Source organism: Diuraphis noxia, unplaced genomic scaffold (assembly GCF_037042655.1).
Source record: "Diuraphis noxia isolate RWA-SAM2 unplaced genomic scaffold, SU_Dnox_SAM2 contig0003, whole genome shotgun sequence".
Taxonomy (NCBI): Eukaryota; Metazoa; Arthropoda; class Insecta; order Hemiptera; family Aphididae; genus Diuraphis; species Diuraphis noxia.
In genome coordinates, this window is record NW_028301713.1 from 65,447,481 (window position 1) to 65,467,753 (window position 20,273).

At 32.3% G+C, this 20,273-nt stretch overlaps 1 protein-coding gene across 2 annotated transcripts in view; it reads left to right on the forward strand.

The window, feature by feature from the left end:
• LOC107164313 (uncharacterized) overlaps nucleotides 1-17,393 on the forward strand; it is a 103,736-nt gene extending 86,343 nt beyond the window's left edge. Inside the window, exons 4-7 of one of the 2 annotated variants that reach the window (XM_089222694.1) lie at nucleotides 5,774-6,044; nucleotides 10,364-10,489; nucleotides 10,763-10,907; nucleotides 15,051-17,393. In XM_089222694.1, coding sequence (XP_089078820.1) covers nucleotides 5,774-6,044; nucleotides 10,364-10,489; nucleotides 10,763-10,907; nucleotides 15,051-15,563 — 1,055 coding nt within the window. In that variant the 3' untranslated portion in view covers nucleotides 15,564-17,393. The remainder of the gene's footprint in view (nucleotides 1-5,773; nucleotides 6,045-10,363; nucleotides 10,490-10,762; nucleotides 10,908-15,050) is intronic. The other variant, XM_089222695.1, reaches the window with a different exon arrangement.
• The last annotated feature ends 2,880 nt before the right edge of the window (nucleotides 17,394-20,273 follow it).

Genomic DNA, 20,273 nt, shown 5'->3' on the forward strand with positions numbered 1-20,273 from the left:
AAGCTCCGATTTTAATCCCGGCCATGTTAAACGTCAAAAACCCCTTCATGAGGTGTTGGAGTGGCGTGCGGGGATGGGATTTGTTATAATAAAAGGCTTATAATTAACGGACTCTCCGGAGCCCTTTGCCGTCGTTTTAATATAAGCCTGGCCAGTTGACCCAAGTGGGAAGACGGGACGTCCCCTCCACCCGTTTAATTAAGGTGGCCCTCCAACATATATATATATATGAATATATAGAGGATCGGTGGAAAGGGATGGCAGTTAAAGTTTTCTCGCGCCTTTTCCAATTTTCCATGTGACCCTCACCGGTCCCGTCCCACCCGTCTATGTATAATATATATATATATATATGTACGCATCATGGTATAATAATAAGCCGAGAAAGTAATTTATTTCTACCTCACCCTCCGCCACTGCCACCACATGCACAATTCACCCCCGACCATACCATCACCATCGTCGAAACCCCCGCACCCCTCTTTTGTTATTCCTTTTGAGGACAACGATGGAAAAATTGCTTTTAATCCTGGTTCACCCTGCGCCGTCCGCTGTGATTACACCAAGCTTTAATAATAATAATAATAGTAATAATAATAATATTATAGCATTATTATTTTTTTTTTATTCGTTGTTCGTTGTTCACTGACTTCAGATTAAAATAGTTTAATATTAACGCGGTCGGCTTCTTTCCACGACGGACTGTGCCGTCACACTCACGCCAACGCAGTCAGTTATTGTTATTATTATTATTATTATCAGTATTATTATAATATTTATATATAATGTACACAGAGATATAGGTATACGTACCGTAATAAATAATTCTTGAAATAAATGTCGGTTATCAACTCTTGATTTTTGCGACAGAAGATTTTTGACCTTCTTCGTGGCTGTGAATAAGTTGTTCCGCCCAACGCGTACTATATAGAGTACAAAGTTTTGTAAGTTGCAGTCTGGAAACGTCAAGAGACTCCCGAAAACGGAGAGGAAGTGGCTACGGCTGCGGCGTTAAGTCTATTTTCCAGTTGTCCGGCAGTAATAGCGAATACGTGTAACCTGTCTATTGGGCAGGGAAAATAGATGGATTTATTCTCGACCGGCCCAAAACCTAAATGGAATCCGAATGTAAAACCTTTTTAGCATTGCTATTATAATTTTGTTGGGAGCTTTAATTTTTTTATTTTTTTTTGTTTTTACTTCTGATGTAAATATATATATATTATATGTATACCTCATGTATATATGTATATTTTGGATATCCTGTCTATTGGGACTTGTCCGTCTTCGTTTACGCAGGAAAAACAAATATAAAACACTCTCCATTATCCTACTGAACCAAAAAAAAAATAGTGGTAAATAAAATATAAATAACAGAGTTGAAACCTTTTTCCGGTGAATTTTTTTTTAACGTCCAAAACTTTTCGATTAGCATAAAAAACGCATTAAAATTATTGGAATCGTCACAGTGTGAACAGAAAAAAATCTCTACAGCCGATTATTTGATTTGTGCATTAACGGATTAAAATCAAAATATTATATTAATATATTTTTATTTTTATTATCGCAGTCTTGTAAAGAGAGCTGTGGCTTACTGGCTCATATTATATATTTATATGCAGCAATTATAATGTTTTTATGTTCTGTGATTCATTAGCAGTATTAGTTTTTATAAATATGAAATAAATAATGTATAAATGCACGTGATGTTTTTGAAATTTGAATCAATAAAAGTAATCATTAAAATTGTTTTCGTCGTTTTCTTGAAAATATCATAGTTTATCATACTTTATGCAATATGTAATGCATCTTGTATATACTTGCAAATGCATATATTTCAATATTTGTAACTTTTCTCGTGCTTTTTAATTTTTACGATCATTTAAAAAATGTATTCATATTTCGTAAAATGTCGTTACGTTTAAAATGTCAGCGCGTGGAATATGAAAATTGTTGTATTTGCATAATTTAAATGCTTATTAAAATGCTTTTATAGGTATATGGTTTATTTAACCGGTGTACTTAATTAAAACTTTTAAGCTTATACGAGTTTAAAAAATAAATGTGATATTATTTTCCTTCTTCGCGTCGTTTTAGCTAATATAACGGATTGATTAAATTGTTTTTCTTTTGTACACATAAATTAGGATATAAATTAAAAAGTGTCTTAAAATTAAGTTTATTCCGTTACCAAAACATAAATTATTTATATTTCAATATCCCTTTGAAGTGCAAAGATATTGTATACATATATAATGAGTATAAGGTTTCTTTGAATATACATATAGTTATATTCTGTATCGAAGTCTGTTTAAAGTATTACTAACAAATATTGTGAACAGATTTAAAGTAATTATATTTGGTGCGATTAGAGTACAATGAATAACATCATTTACGTCGTAATCTAATATAATAATAATGATAATAACCGTCAGCGATGAAAAAATTTGACAACTGCATAGTTTTTTAACGTACCAGAATCAGAAAAACACAAAAACCACATTAAATATATATGTATAAGGAAGGATAGAAAGGGACAAGTAACAAAAAAATGATATACGACGTGTTCGTAAAATGTTTGTTTAATTTTAAAACTTTACCATATCACAGATGCCACATCAAAACGTCGGAGAGAGGTGTCTCGACGCGCCCGGTGATGGTGAAATGAAAAAAGTTCTAAGCGCGTTTTATTATTGTATACGTTCTCTTTTTGTACAAAATTAATTTTAATTTTAACAATTTCCGAGTGAAAAAAAATCATTAAAACCGCTTTAGTATCTTCTCCTCCACATCACCACGTCCCCAGTTACTCTTTATACCTCGCATGTTCACCGACTGGTGATGGTGGTGGTAGTGGTGGTGGCTACAGCGAGAAGTGGTGAGTAGGGGCTTCATTTTATTTTTCTGTTAACCTTTCTTTTTAACCGTACTAATTAAATCGGCGGTAGCAGTGACGGTGGGAGAGAAAAAAGAGAAATAATTAAAGTATATAATTTCCTTCTCTCCGCGGGCTCTCTCGGATTATTAAAAAAAAAACCGACAAAGAATAATACGGTTTAGAAAATGTTTTTCCACGTTTTACCCCTTCGGATCCCAACCCCGTGAGACAAGCAAGGGGGATGAAAAAAGAAATAAAGAAAGGTAATTAGTTAAAAACTAAGATTAATTACGTCCACGTCGTGACATTCGTTTGCTGCTACGGGTGCAACGCGACTACGGAATCCATTTCGTGCCCGGCTTGTCCGGTTCCTAAGGGCAGTATAAAACCCCTCGGAAGCTTAATGGAAACCCACTATTACACCCAAGACAGAAATCCTTTTTTCTTTTTAACATAATTATATTATTTTTATTTATTTATTTTAAACGAAGTAAGGGGAAGAAAATCGCACCGAGACTTATTTTGAAAGAGATATCTTGATCAAAGCGCAATAAAAAGCAATTCCATTAACTGTATATAGATATATAATTCGAGTTCCGTGGCCAGCAAGATTTTATTATAGGTGAAATCCGCCACAGTAAGTGGATTATTATGTAGCCGGCATCAAAATGCCACACGTTCATAATACGAAAAGACCTTGTAATATTTTAAAATAAATAAATTAAAATAATTTTTTTACGTTTAAAATGCTTTTAGAGATGTCTTATCGATTGATCAAAGTTTTTTCGTATTATTTAATTCAATTTTTTTTTTACCGATTCAGCTACACTCTTTGCTTTCTTGCGACTGAGATCCATACTCACTTAAGTGGTCGTACATTCTTCTCGCCGTTTCAATACATTTTGTATGCTTTTTATTATGCTTTATGACAATCGTCGAATAACCTAATACACGGATGAAACGAGTCATATTATTCAAAAGCACATGGCATTTTTTTTTTTATATTGTATTATTCAAGTGTATTATAAATTTATAAATCATTTTTTTATACTTTATTGTTCACCGGCTACATAACACACTCAAGTACACTCGTATAGATATAATAATATTATGTTTATAATAGTTATCAAACATTTATTTAACAAAAATAATTATTATTGTCATGTTTATTTAACTTGTTACATATACTTAAGTACTATTATACTACATGTCCTCATACGAAAATCGTATTGACATTCATATAGACAATACACGTAACGTTATTACTACGTATGGTGTATTATTGTGTATTAATAACTTATGTACGTGTTGATGATAAAAATTTGTGATGAATACGATACGATATTGACGATACGATCACTTTATTACAATAATGTATAATAACCGATTAGTATACATGCTGCATGCTCGACTCTATGTCGATCATACTTCATTAATTATATTACCACGTTGATCGGATTTAAAATCATCCACACATAAGACGACTGTGCCGGTTGTAAATAAATGCACTATTGTAAAATAATTTACCGGTAATTTAAATCTTTTCTGTAATCGATGAAACCATCCCGTGTATATTATACTATTATACGAGTATGTATAAAGATGCCAAGTATTGTGGGGGGGGGGGGAATGTGAGGAAAAGTCCATTGTAAAACAGCTTTAAGTATTGTCGTGTCTCGTAGAATGTGTAGTAGTGAAGAAAGCGGAACTTTCATTAAGTCGATTTTGGGATTAAATTGATGGACGGTCGAATGGGTGGAGGGAAGTGGCGAGTAAAATTCATTAAAGTCTGGAGGATGATGTTCGTAGGGCGCGGAAATCGGATGATATATATATACAAATTAAATGAAATTTAAATGAAATAAGTTTAGAGCATCGTTTATGAGAAGTTTAAAATTAAGTTTGAAAAGACGGATGATGCATAATGTAATGGCGTGCAGCGTGTAAGAGAAGGTGGAGGTGGGTGAGCTGCTGTTTTACAAGCGCAGTTCATGGTATTAATTTTTATTAAAAAATAAAAATTAGCCGACACGTAATTAAAGAGCCCAGACAAAACCTCTACATTGTGTACTTTAATTTGCAATATTTTGTTCCGCAAATTTAAAACAAAGTTACTATATACGCTACTTTGATATTGACAGCGTTTCTGCTGCAACATATTATGTATAGTATATACCAATAACGTTTTTTCCTCTTCATTAGTTACAAGAAAATTGCTGCAAAACAAATTTCCAATTGTAATTGTTTATTTTTTGTAAGCTAATCGTTCGGAATAAATGCAATTTTTTTATGTTTCACGTTACGATTATGAAATTTATTATGCTTTGTAAAATACGATTATTAAATTATATTATAAAAAAATAAAAAATATTGGTAAATATTATTAATTACTATAAAAACGTCACGCAATACTTTAAATGAGTTAACATATTCTCGAAACATGACCTACACGTGGTGATTAAATCAATAATGTGTATAATTAATTTTCTTACACATTTTACTATTGAGAGAGTATGTAAATTTAATAAGTTTAATCAATAAAATCATTATATGAACAACAGTAATATGATTTATTCGTTCCACTATCATCACTATTCATCGATTACAGAAAAGATTTAAATTACAAGTTTCGCTAAACGGACTTAGTCTATATCACGATAATGCATTGATAATTCCGTAGCAATAATTTATTAATTTCAACAACTATATCTGACTTGACATTTTTATTTCACAATTCACAAATACAATTTGACGTATTTTGCTTACTCCACGAGTCTTTTTGGTTCAATATTTAAACGTATTTACTACAATGCTACCACTATAATGATATTTAAGAAAAAAAACTTAAGTGAACCAAAGGTTTTAATACTATCTTTTTCGTTGTCCGTTATATAGAACATCAACAAACAAACGGTGGCGTGGTGACCAACGGCGGTACAGTGACTGCAACCACGTTAACAGGTCTAAACGGCAGCACGGCGATGATAGCCAGGGAGTGCGCCAACTGCGGCAAACGCATAACCGAACGGTTCCTGCTCAAAGCTTTGGATCTGTTTTGGCACGAGGACTGTCTCAAATGCGGCTGCTGTGACTGTCGGCTGGGTGAAGTCGGATCCACGTTGTACACAAAAGCCAACCTGATACTCTGCAAAAGGGACTACCTCAGGTAAAAATACCGAGCCCAAGTCACATAGGAATAGCGTGATGAATTTATTATGGGGGGGAGGGCTTTGGATTTTTTTAAATAAAAAATGTTTCAGTCCTTATTTATGGACAGAAATTTGGAGGGCTATAGCCCCCCCCCCTTACTCCTCCACAATCTACGCTTAAGCCAAGTCATTTTTTAGTCTTATCGGTATTGTGAAATTTGAATTTAATATAATATGTGACTCGTGCTGGCATAAATCAGCTCATAGTCGACCGAATTTTGTGGTATAAAATGATTAAAAGAAATCTCACGTGCAATTTCAACGCGTAATCCCCATCGGTTTGTTTGTTTGCCCTCAATTGTTTACTTTCTGATATTTTCTTTCGATATTTGATCGTTGTTCCAGTTAATTGTAGTGAATTATTTTCGGGCTGATTAATCGGGAATTCTCGTAAACAACTGTAAATGAAAAATCTAATTTCTTGTCCCTGTCCACGATGTATACATTATTATACAAACGGACAGAGATATACTATAAAAGCTTTACGATGCAGCAACGTAATCGTATTGTTGTGCCGTTGTTCTTCTATATTATATACATTATATATACGTCCTGCGGGTAGGTTAAATGGTGAAATAGGAGGACGAAGAGATGGCGACGGTGGTGAAGGGGAAAGGTTTAATTAGCGCGAATGCCGAATTATCAGCAATGGAAATAAAATAAAAATAAGTCTAGAGGATCGCTTCGAATGGGCACCGAATGCGTGGGAGGAGAAACACCTATTCCGGATTCAATTAAATCCGTTTATGAAAGTGATCACAGAGAGTGGAAATTACGATGGCGGGGGAGAGTGGGGGATTTTCTCTCTCACACACTCGCTCACTCACTCTCCATAGCCCGTCGGCGGCTGTTGAATTTAATTAAAACCGTATGTCGGCCAAAACGCCGCTGCTTGGCCCGACACAAAAGTCAACTCTCTGCCGCTGACGGAAAACACAATCTGCACGTATATATAATCACACACACACACACATATTAACCATACAAGTTCATATATATATATTTAGAAATAGGGCAGGCCGACTCGACTGTTTTACTATTATTATACTTACATACTACCACCCCTTTAACTATACATGAGCTCACAGATGCTAGATACGCACCCCTCAGCGTGTGGACGAGACTTCGTAATTCGGCAAACTTCTCTTTAACGAATGGACACGGACAATGTGTCGGCATCGTCGCATTTGGACCACCTGATTAATTTGCCGTACGAATATCACGTGACCGTCCCTCGTGATAAGAATATAATAGCAAGATATTTTGACAAGAGATTGATTCATTTTTCTATATCATTCATATAATATGAATTCGTATGTTATTCGTCATATGACTTTTTTTATCCTTTAATAATCAAATGTTAATGCGATGAAACCTTTATCAACACATGTTGTAACATTCAACAGGAAACGTGGACAATCGTTGAAATTATTTATATTTTATATTTATTTATGCGCCCGTATACATGCATAATATAATTACAAATTTGAATTTTCTATTGTCAAACGTGCATAATAATGATCAAAAACGTGTAATATGCAATATGTATTGTTCTAGTTTTTGTTTTAATATTGAATACGATGTCGGTTAGGAAATAATAATGTGATAAATTAGGTTATTTTTTTTACCTTTTCTTTCTATCGATATACTTTACGCTCTATATTATAACGTATATTATAATATATATATATATATAAATTCCTCATTTAGTACAGCACACAGCAATAATACAATAATTTAACATAATTAACATATACAAGAGGCGATGGCCCAAGAATACAGCAAATTTACAGGTAGGTACAATAAATATAAATTATAATAATTAGGACACAAGTAAAATTACATACATGATATAACAAAATAATAAAAAAGATACTACAAGATCAATAACACAATATTAAGGTGAACTAAGAAAAGTGGGGTCCTCATTACCTAACCGCATCATGCGGTCAATTGGTTTGTTTCTACAGTAATTGGTACAATGGAAAGGAACAGTAAAAGGAACTCGAAACACCTTGTGGTACGATGCGGAACTTTAAAGTTTACTTGCGCGAGCATTGAAGGGGCATTTATAGAACCATCGATTAACTTTTCCAAAAAGCCTAGGTTAGCTTTAACACGTCTGTCTGCTAAGGATGTAAGGTTAAGTGCGTGCAATACTGGAGTATAGTCATGAGGAGGATGGGCAATTTTTAGCATGTAAACTGCGACAGCAAAAAGCGCCTTTAAACTCGCTCTAAATGACAAGAATCAATTACCACAAATGGGTCCCAGAGCACAGATGCATACTCTAGTAAACTTCGGACTAAGGAGCAATAGACAGTCTTGAGAGATCTAGACAGTTTGAACTCTTTCATGGTGCGCATTATGAAGCTAAGTGACTTGAGAGCACGGCAACAGATGGTGTCAATGTGAGGGTGAAAGTTAAGATCAACAGTGAAAAGAACGCCCAAGTCGTTATTGCTTGTAACTCTACAATCACTGAACCATTGATAGTGTATAAATAATCAATTGCCATCCGACACCTGCAGGCGAAGGACATAGATTTGTATTTATTAATATTAAATTGGAGGCCAATAGTGCTAAACCATAAGCTAGGTAATGTAATCTAACTTATTCTGAAGGGCGACACAGTCAGCTCAGATTCGACTTTACGGAAAAGTTTCAGGTCGTCGGCGAACATTAGGAATTTACATTTGGGAACAGCCTTCGTAATTCCATTTACAAATGACGAAAAAATCAAGGACAAGTGACATGTGAACCTTGTGAAACCATCAGATTGAACAGGGACAGCGGAAGATTTGAACCCAAGCACTTTAACCCACTGCATACGATCGGATAGGTATGATTTAAACCAGGATAAAATGAGTTCGCCAAAACCGGACTTATAGAGAATGTCAATCAGGATGGCGTGATCGACACGGTCAAATGCTTTCGCAAAATCAGTGAAAACCATGTCTACCTGGAAGCGATTTTCAAATGCCTCGAGGACAAAATTATTAAATACAATGAGGTTTGAAACGGTGGAACGTCCAGATCGGAAGTCATATTGTTCATCGACTAGTATAGAATCGACCGAAGGCTGGATGGATTTCAGTACTTATAGTGTTCAAAGAGCTTGGCAATATGACTAAGAATCGAGATGGGCCGATAAATCATGACGCCAGATTTGTCACCAGATTTGATCACAGAGGTGACTCAACTGATCTGTATAGCATATATGGGAAAATTCCAACATCCATTGATATTAAGTAGCTATATAGCTATAGAAACTGTTGATTTGTTATTTGCTCGAACCGATTCGAAAATAGGCTTACTTTTCAAATTTGTTATTATGTGTTATATAAAACCAAAATGACCAGACACATTTTACTCAGCAGTGTTTATAGAAATCTGTAAAAATTATAAACCGAATTTCCGGGCCTTTTATTCGTTGTCGAAATGGAGAAACATTGAAATCGACTCGACTGAACATTTTATGTTAAACTACTACCCACACAACGACAACAATAACGTATATTATAAACTTGTATTTAAATATATATACATGTTTTGTTATGTGCATTATATATTTGTTCATATTATAATATTATCTTATCATCTGTGTATAGATTATATACTCGCCAGAGGCGTCGAAGCACGCGGTCGATCCGCTCGCCATGATGTGCATCAAAAACGCATCTCGTTTCGCCGTCCCGTACATTATAACTCGAACATCTGTTGTGCAAAGTGTACATATATATGTATATAGTACATAATATTATATCGTAGTATATATTAAACTGTTAATATAATATTCTGCGCCAGTCTAAAAAGAAGTTGTAGGTACGTGTGCACACACACACACACATTACTCTCGCGTCTAATAATTAAACGTCAAAAATCCATTAAATCGGTTTATCGGTGTATTATAACTTACATGCATTGTATATACATAAGGTACCTATATCGTACCTACACATAATATGCATATGATTATATATTATGGGCGCCGAGAAAGCCAGCGGTTAAATACGAGTATAATATAATATAGGCGATATTATAACGATTATTATATTATTCCAACAAATTTTTATCCTAAATTCTCGCACTTACCCCCGACTGGCCACGCCGGGGATTTTAACAACAGACACACACGCGCGCGCGTAGGCTTCATAAAGAGTGTAGGTACAAGAGTGTGTGTGCGTTTTATTTTACACGGACAAAACCCGCCGTCGTCGCACTTAATCGCCGACACGATATTATAATATTCATGTAAGGTTAATGTAATTTTCAGGTTATTCGGAGCGACCGGCAATTGCGCGGCGTGCAACAAGGTAATACCGGCGTTCGAGATGGTGATGAGGGCCAAAAACAACGTCTACCACTTAGAGTGTTTCGCGTGTCAACAGTGTAATCATAGGTAAAAAAAAAAACGTAACAATAATAAATTATAAATATATATATATATATATATGTCTTGCCGTATAATGCATTTAATAATATAATATTATCGCATTTCTTATACATGACTTAAAATATCATGTACATGCATTACACGTTATTACTACGTATTATGACACTCGCGGTCTTAGTCATGGGGCGTGTCGAGACGATACAAAACGTTTTGCACATTAATTACTCACACACACACTAAATATGTATTAATAACGTTCGCGTGGTCGTGTGTCTGCAGGTTTTGCGTGGGCGATCGTTTCTACCTGTGCGAAAACAAGATTCTGTGCGAATACGACTACGAGGAACGACTGGTGTTCGCCAACATGGCCACGTACAACTCGTCCAGTCTGGCGCACATAAGAAGGCAAGTCAGTAGATTACAGGTAGGACATTCGATGGGGCAGCCCTATACTCGCACCACACAATAACAAGCGCGCATACACACACACACAACCCTGCAGTCAGCACTATAACGCTTACTTGCATACCAATAACAATATACGATAGTAAAAGAGTAGATCCAATGATGGCGAGTTCGGACCGTTCGGGGGAATTGTTTACACGAGATAACTTCGTGATGTTTATGAGTACTTTCCTATGATTTATGTTTTCAAATTATATTTAATTTTGATGATTAAAAAGTGAATATTTGACTAAAATTAATTATTTCAGATTTTAAGCTCAAAGGCTACACAATAAATTAATATTGTCATCATTAACTATTTAATTTAATTTTTTTTAGTGATAAATATGTGTGATGTGCAACACAGTTATTCCATCTTTCATCTAACTTTGTTAACACAGCATTTCATCATATAGATTCAATAATACTACACATATTAGTATGGTCTATGTTCCTGCCTAACTTATAATAATTCTTTGTACGCATTTGACAATCACGCAATTTCCACAAAGACACTCTATGCCATACCACTAATACCAATCTATTATATATTTTGTATTGTATACGCGTAACTGTTTTACTGTTTCGCAGTGTCATAATAATATGCTAGATCATAAAATCCGTTAACTTTGCTTGTATACGTATACCAACCGACTCGAAAGTTATCTCTGTGACAGGTAATAGTTAGCTTTATTTATTTATTAAGTCCAACGATGTTTTTGTGTAAAGTCTACGGGAGAGCACGTCCCAAAGAGAAGTCTATAGGATTCTTTAACAAACATACTCATTGCTCACTCCCATTTGCTCCTACCTATACTAACTGAATTTCTTCGAATTTCGATTTGTTAGTTTTAAGTAACTTATTTTCTAAGTTTATTCAAATTCAAAGTTTTTTAATATTATTAATGATGATACAAACTAATTTTTTCAAACGACAACCAACATCTGTACATTTTTAAGGCGGTGGTTTTTTTAAAATGTCGATATACATATATCAAAATTCGGGAAGTAGTTTCTAATTTATTGAAATATATAGGTATACTAAGGATAATAATCTTTAAAAAAATAGATGTAGGGTTATTGTTTTAGTATAGTGTAAATATACTTATTTCTCTGATGATATTTTAATAATAGATTAATAATACTTACTGTAATTATTTTTATATAATCATAGCCACATATTTTATACAAATTAATTATTGTTGTGAACCTACCACTTAATTTACCCTTAAGGCACAAAGTTGAATTATTAAAAACCTATTATTCATTAAATTTCTATTTATATGGACATGCTAAATTTTCAAAAACTAAAATTTAAATAAATTATAATTATCAAAGGAAAAAATTGAGGTAACCATCATGCTTGGTGAATCACTCTGTATAAACTTGTAATATTGACATGCGTTATAATTTATGTATACGAATACATTGTCTGTATTGGTGGAAATAAATGATAATCGTACGCCGCCGTCACAATAAAACTACACGATGTATTTAGACTACGACTGTGTTTCAATTTAAAATTTTATGATCCTACATTAATAATTGCGATAGTCAGAGTACTCACAAAACTGACAGGCACATTTATGCGTGTGCAATATAAATGGAACTTTCTGACTCTGGAAATATCATAAAAAATGCATCGTATAACATATAAAACAACAACTTTTTTACCATTATAGTGTATTTGTACCCGAATGTGCACATTACTTATCAACATAAAAACGTTTAAATGCAAAGGTTTTTAAAGTATTCCGTAGGGCGAATAAATTCAACAACTACATGCATCATAGAAGAGCTATATAAGAAATTGTACTCTTATCTTACTTTCTATTAAGTTCTCGGTGGGTATATAAAATATGAAAAATTATTATTTGTTTTATAATAATTAAAAATTCTGCTTAATTGTTAAAAGCCACTTAAAAAATAAACACAATTAAGGCATAAAAAATATTCAGTAATAAAATAAAATTTAACTTAAAATTGCATTTATTAAAAAATTAATTATTAAAATATTCCCATTAACTAGCTACTTGTGAATTGATTCATTACCTATATAGATTAATACGTAAATAATTGGTAAAATAATGGGGCGTATATCGATTGCGCCGAAATGACCTTTTTACCTGTGAAAAATCTATTGATTCCGCCGGCTATCGACTCCGCCGAAGTTTTCTTTTTATTGATTCCGCCGGTTAATATTTGTAAATTATTTATTTTAATGAAAACAAAATATAAAAGGCTTAAATTAATATACAATTAATTTTCAATTCACTCGTAAAAACACTCGTAGTCTTAGAGCATTACCTAAATATATAACTTGAATTTTGAATTCTCCAACTATACTAAACGTCTTAATCTCCCCTAACATATTCTATAATTCAAACTGATACATATATAATAATAAGAGGGCTCGATAATACTAAAATAATTAAAAATAAAAATTATGAAAAAAAAAAATATGTAGAAACAATTTTTGAAGACTATTTAAATAAAAAAATTGATAGATTTAAATATATAAAATTGGCATCTAAGCACTATTCTGAAAAATAAATAAATTAATATCATTATTACATTTTAATTATTATTTACTATTATTTATTTTATTTTACTAAATAATTTTTGCATTTTTGGCGTTTTTAAAATAAATTGTAGAACATTTGATTATTATTTACTATTATTTATTTTATTTTTACTAAATAATTTTTGCATTTTTGGCGTTTTTAAAATAAATTGTAGAACATTTGATTATTATTTACTATTACCTTTTTATTTTATTTTTACTAAATAATTTTTGCATTTTTGGCGTTTTTAATATAAATTGTAGAACATTTGATTATTATTTACTATTACCTATTTATTTTATTTGTACTAAATTATATTATTTTTGCATTTTTGGCGTTTTTAAAATAAATTGTAGAACATTTGATTATTATTTCCTATTACCTATTTATTTTATTTGTACTAAATTATATTATTTTTGCTTTTTTGGCGTTAACTAAATAAATTTTATATCATTATTTTACTATTTTAATACATTTTACTCACAAAAATGTTTGAATTATTTTTTGAAATATTTATATTTAAAATTTAAAAAAATTGATTTAAAAATACATTTTCGGCGGAATCGATAGCCGGCGGAATCAATAAATAAAAAAGTTCGGCGGAATCGATAGCCGGCGGAATCAATAAATAAAAAAGCTCGGCGGAGTCGATAGCCGGCGGAATTGATATTAAAACGGCGGAATCGATAAAACCCCAAATAATGAGTATTCATTATTTTTACCAATGCGAGGATTAGTTTCATGTATAAATAATAATACTATTGATCACATACCGTGTATATTGTTCAAAATTCTAATTATTTTTATTATCAGTTATTTCCTGTTATGTCATTGGCTGTCATAAAAAATATATTCAAACTTTTAACTAGTTTTTATTAGAAACTATAAACGTGTAAAAATCCAATTGGCGAGATATATTATTATTTATTATTACCTACATATAGGTAATAATAAATAATAATATATAGTATCTTTTCGTTCGACGCTATATTTTTTTGTTACTGAATGTGGCCCTTAGAGAAAAACAATCTATTCTTGAGTCCTGAAGACTGAATAAGTAATCTTAAAAAGTTTACTTACATAAGTGAAATATAATACATATAATAGGTACTTACGTGAATTTCTGACATAGTTTATACCATTTCCAAATTCACAATATACACCTCTTACGGCATTCTAACATATTGACATACTCATCATAATGTTCTCCTACACAAGCACACCAAAACACTCGCACATACTAACCTAATTGAGAAAAATTATTAATAATAATATTTTTTTTAAAAACTAAACAGTTAAAAAAGGGAATTTCACGCCATTGTGCTCCCGTAGGTACGTAGTATATACCTTATGATATACGCTGGGCGAAGTTGTGCCGATCGATCGACAATTTTTCATAAAATAAGATTTGGTTTTCCGATCAAAAGGTATAATTGGCGATTTCCGGTCGATCGATCGACGACTTCTTAAACTTTTACTATGTACATAATACTAATACGACCATGAACGATCATTGTGACATGCCCTTTCAACTCCGATTTTCTGTTTTGTCATTTAAGCAGCCAGCGGCAAACGAACACGCCCACGCAGCAGCAGCAACAGCAGGAGACGTTGTAGGACCAACCGACGAGGTGGACCGGTGCAGAGCCACCTCGGTCGAGCAACAGCAACGGCGACCACTACCACCATACGACACCGCCGCCATCGGTTACATCGGCGCAACAGCATCACCAGCATCGGGTCAGCAGCAACAGCATCCACAACAGCAACATCAACAGCAGCACCAGCAACAACATCGTGTGCAGCAACACCAACACATGCAACAGCACCACCAGTTCCTGTCTACAGCACCCGGTGCTACGGTGCTGTCTGCACATAAATCGACGGTCATCGCGGGAGGAGGAGGAGGAGGTGGAAGTGGACGAGTCGACGACGGATCGAGCGGCTACGGAAGTCCGGACTCCGAGACCGGCATCGAACCTTCCACGGCCGCTGCCGCCGCCGCAGCTGCCGCGAACATCGGTGGTTCGATCATCGCGTCCTCGGCCGCCGCGGCACCACCGGTACAATAATGCCACCATTGTACCACTGATTCCGACCGCGGTATACACATACGGACCACGGTAACCACGGTGCCATCCCCCCTCCACCCGCAGCACACCACCGCAGGACGCATAATTTGTATTCTTACATTCACACGTCGTTCCGTGCAGTGGCGACTGTCGCGCAGAGTTGTTACAGGCGCGTCTTGCGTGTTGCGTGCACCGCGGAAAAAGTCCATCTGCGATTTATTGTGTGTCATTCCATCTTCTAGCGACTGACGATGACCGAAATCTGTTACATTTTGTCGTCATCGCGTTGCTACACCCCATGCATACGATAATAATATTACAATAATTATTGTTGAGGTACCTATATACCTACCGATTACCTATAATATTTAATAATAAACATAATATTATTAAATTATTATGATCATTGTCGATGATTCGTACGCCGCCGTATCGTTCTAGTCTTAAACGATGCCAAATTTACCCACACACACACGCGCATATATATATACACTATATACGTATATATTGAGTATATATTATTATAATATTATGAATGTTGATTTTTTTCCATTTAATTTTGTTTATTTGTTTTGTTACTATTATTATTATTATTATTATTATTTATTATTATTATTAATTATTATATTGTATTGGTATACATATAATGAGAAAAAACCATAATGTAATTACGACGAATCTACTGCACACGTGAAAACAATAGGATTTTAGTACGAAATATTATAAAAGTTCGATGTCGCCATAACAATCAATAACAATATAATTTATTAAATAAAACATCTGCACGGTCACACATCCGACTGGTATATACTTATATCACCGTTAACTTCCGTATATAATCCGTCAAATCCTCTGGATAATTTTTTGAAAACAATTCGAGTCATTCTAAAATAGCCTTGTCTTGGTTGATTTTTCGAACTAAATTAATATCGTCCACACTTGTCCAGTTGTCCATACTTTAATATACCGGCTACGAATAATTTCCCTCGAATACACAATATTAAACAAATCACGTGCTTTGTGTTTTGTACATAACATGATAGATACATTCGATTAGGTAAATAATATTGACCGACATAAAACGTTCAATATTATAATATCTTAAAAATATGAAATAAAATAATAACCGCGTACATTTTGAAATGCTCAAATTTTAACAAAACGCCTACGGGCAGAGACGTTTTTATTATTTTTCATTGTTATTAAATGTTCTATTCATAATACATAATATGAGTATTCGAGCTGTGTTTGAGGGATTATTGTTAATGTAAATTACTATTATTTATTATAAATGGATAAAAACCGTGACCCGTTGATATATATATATATATTTTTTTTTTGAAATGATTAAATAAGCGTTTATACCATTTCCTAATGGGATTTTGGTGGCAAAACGCCACCACTATCCCTGCCCTCTGCGAATCGTGTACAGTACCGACTTAGGTAGTATATATATAAATATATACATAATATATTGATAAATATGATTACTATTTTGTGTATAAACGTTTTATTGGACTAGTATGTTTTAGTTGTTTTTTTTTTAATTTTTAATGTATTAAGTTATTACACCTAATTTTAATTGGAACTTGTTGTTTAGTATACAAAATATTACGGTTTCCTAATGAAAAAATTTAAATTTCACTAATAATAAAAAGCGTCCATTTACTAAACATTGTAAAAATCAAATGAGATGTTTTGATATGTTGATATCATACTTAATCAATTCTCTTTTGCTGCAGTTTACAGCTTTTTAATATTTTAAATGTAACATATCCGTTCAGATGTTGTATACGATTGTTGGGATAAAATAAAATCTGATCTCAGAAATATTTGTTTTTATTTTACACATAAATATAATATACCTATTTATAGTATAACCTAACCTAACCTAACCTATGGTAAGTAATTTTACAAACTGCTTGTCAATCATACAATTAATATCTACAATATAATGATGCGTTTTCTTTGGCCAATTAAAAAAATTAAAATTCATTAAAATGTAATATATTATCGCGTGGAAATGAATATCATAATATTTCGTGTATAAAAAAATCTTCAAAATAGTTTGAATTTAAAAAACCTCGACCATAAATATATATACTATTTATATTTTTAATTAATTATACCGAAAAAATCATAATTTTTCCATACTCATTATTACAGAGAATCTCACTGTTTGTCAACAAATTATTTGCGTATTGTCTTTTACTATCTAACATTTCGATTAAAATTCATTTTCAACGAGAATACAATAAATTATTTAATATAAAAGCATAACAATGTATCATATTAAAACTGATAGTTAATCGATAACCTATAGCACATAATATTTAGACTATTAAAAATTGACTAACCATAGCAGTGGTCAGTGACAAATTTATATTTAACGACAGTATTGTTATTTCTCCGATAAACATGGGCTGTGGACAAGTTGATTCCCGGGTCATTATATATTTTTTCAATGTTTAGTAAAATATTTAGTCCATTAACATAACCCAAGAAACGCCACAAGGAGGTTAGCTGAAAAGTTTCTCAAAAATGTTTTTTTTATTTAGTTTTATCATATTTTGAAAATCATTCAATTTTTATTTATTAATTAATTTTTGCATCATATTATATTATACTTATTATTTATAAAAAAATAATTAAAAATATTTAGTAATTAGGTAAAAAAAATTAGTAATTTAGTAAAAAAATATAAAAAAATTTAGTAATTTGGTAAAAATTTCTATCCCATTGTTTTTATAAATTGGTATCTGTAGGTAATGAGATTATACAAAAATAAGGAATCAACTCATACCTACCTCTTAATGACCCGGGAATCAACACGTACACACCCAATAATGACCCGGGAATCAACTAATACATAAAATAGGTTTCGGGAATCAACTCACCTGCTATCGCGTAAACAGGTATCAATTAACTACAAACATATTATAATAACAATACTTGTTAAGAATCCCTAGATAAGTCTTCAAATTGAATTAAAACACAATATTGATTGCATAGTTTTAATTCAGAAATCATTTTTATAATAGGTACTATAAAACTTGTAGGGTTGATAAATGTTTGATGCGTTAAAATCTTTTACTCGCCATACAAACTAATTAAATGTTGTCTTAAAGAACTTATACGGGTTCAATACAATTAATAAGACATATTAGAAATATTAAATTATTTAGAAACATGCCTATTTTATTTTTAAATCTAAAATATATTATTGAATTATACTTTCCTAAAATGTTATAAATATGAATCAATTAATGCAATTATATTAAAAAATTCAATACCATTACATTATAGGTATAGGCTAGTAAAATGGTTATTAGATACTTTTTTTTTTTTATTATTAAAAATAGTGAATTTACAATCTACACAATGGTATAATTAGTAAGTGACAAATGACAAAATAACGAAATAACATTAATTACAGAAAAGGAAGGCTTCCAGCATTTTATAGTAAGTATTTATAAAGGAGAAAAAACATTTTAATAATTAAATACGTTTTTAAAAAAAATTACAAAATGCTAATTGAATCTTACATATTAGGTTTATTGTTTGTTTATAATGTTTAGATTAATTCAACACAAATGTATTAGGCGACCAAGATAATTATATTTTATGAATAATTACCTGAAATTCTTTGGAAAATAAGGGATTATTGACAATTTGAATCAAATAAAGGATTATAACAATTATAATAATGTACAATATAATTTAAATATGAACATATAAATAAAAGTTTTATCATAGTATTATAATATTAATAAACAATATTATGCAAGATTAATGTAGTACCTAATAAAATAATAAGTAATAAGTGCCTGATGCATATTATGATGAAAAACATGACCGTAAACTGCATACCCAAAGCGCCGTAAAAATATATAATATGCTTTACGGTAAAATTGGTAAAAGTATGATTACTGGGAGCCAAGAAGAATCACGGGCTAACGGGTGTTGCATTAAATATCATCTTATATGATAACGATATGTTATATCGTACCAGAATTTCTTAACTTAATCAAAGTTTTAGACTCAGGGGCGTCATTTGGGTGGGGGGGGGGGGGGGGGGGGGTGCAGTTGCACCCCTTACTTAGAATGTTACAATTGGCCTGCGCCTTGCTGAAGCCTAAAATAATGCACGAGCCACGAATGCACAATTATTTATATAATATCAAATTGTAATAACCGGTCTATAATAATGTATGGAAATAATTGAATGCAGGATAATATACATATACGTATGTAAATCTAATCTATTTTTATATGGCCTGGTGAAATTTCAAAATGGCCTGCTTGAAACTTCGCACACCCGAAAAAAAACCTGAAATGACGCGCCTGGTTTTAGTACGTATTTCAGTTAAAGAATATGCTTTTTGAGTTTTATAATATATATTTAATATACATTATTATTCATTATAATATAGTGCATTAGTGCATTAGTACCTACAAATATTTATGTTTTTTCAATCTTAGTTCGGCAGGAATTTATAGGTTTATATTCATTGTTTCTAAGATGAATCGCGGGGTAGTGCCTCCCACACTAATACAATATAAGTGATCAAGTGGGTACCAATCTGTCGTACAATAGGTGTTATGTGGATGGTGGGTTGCTGTAATGAATGTGTTAAATTTGAGTTCAATGATATAAAAGCGGGTGAGTAAGTGGATGTCGCTCTGCTGTACAGTAAGTTACAAGAATGA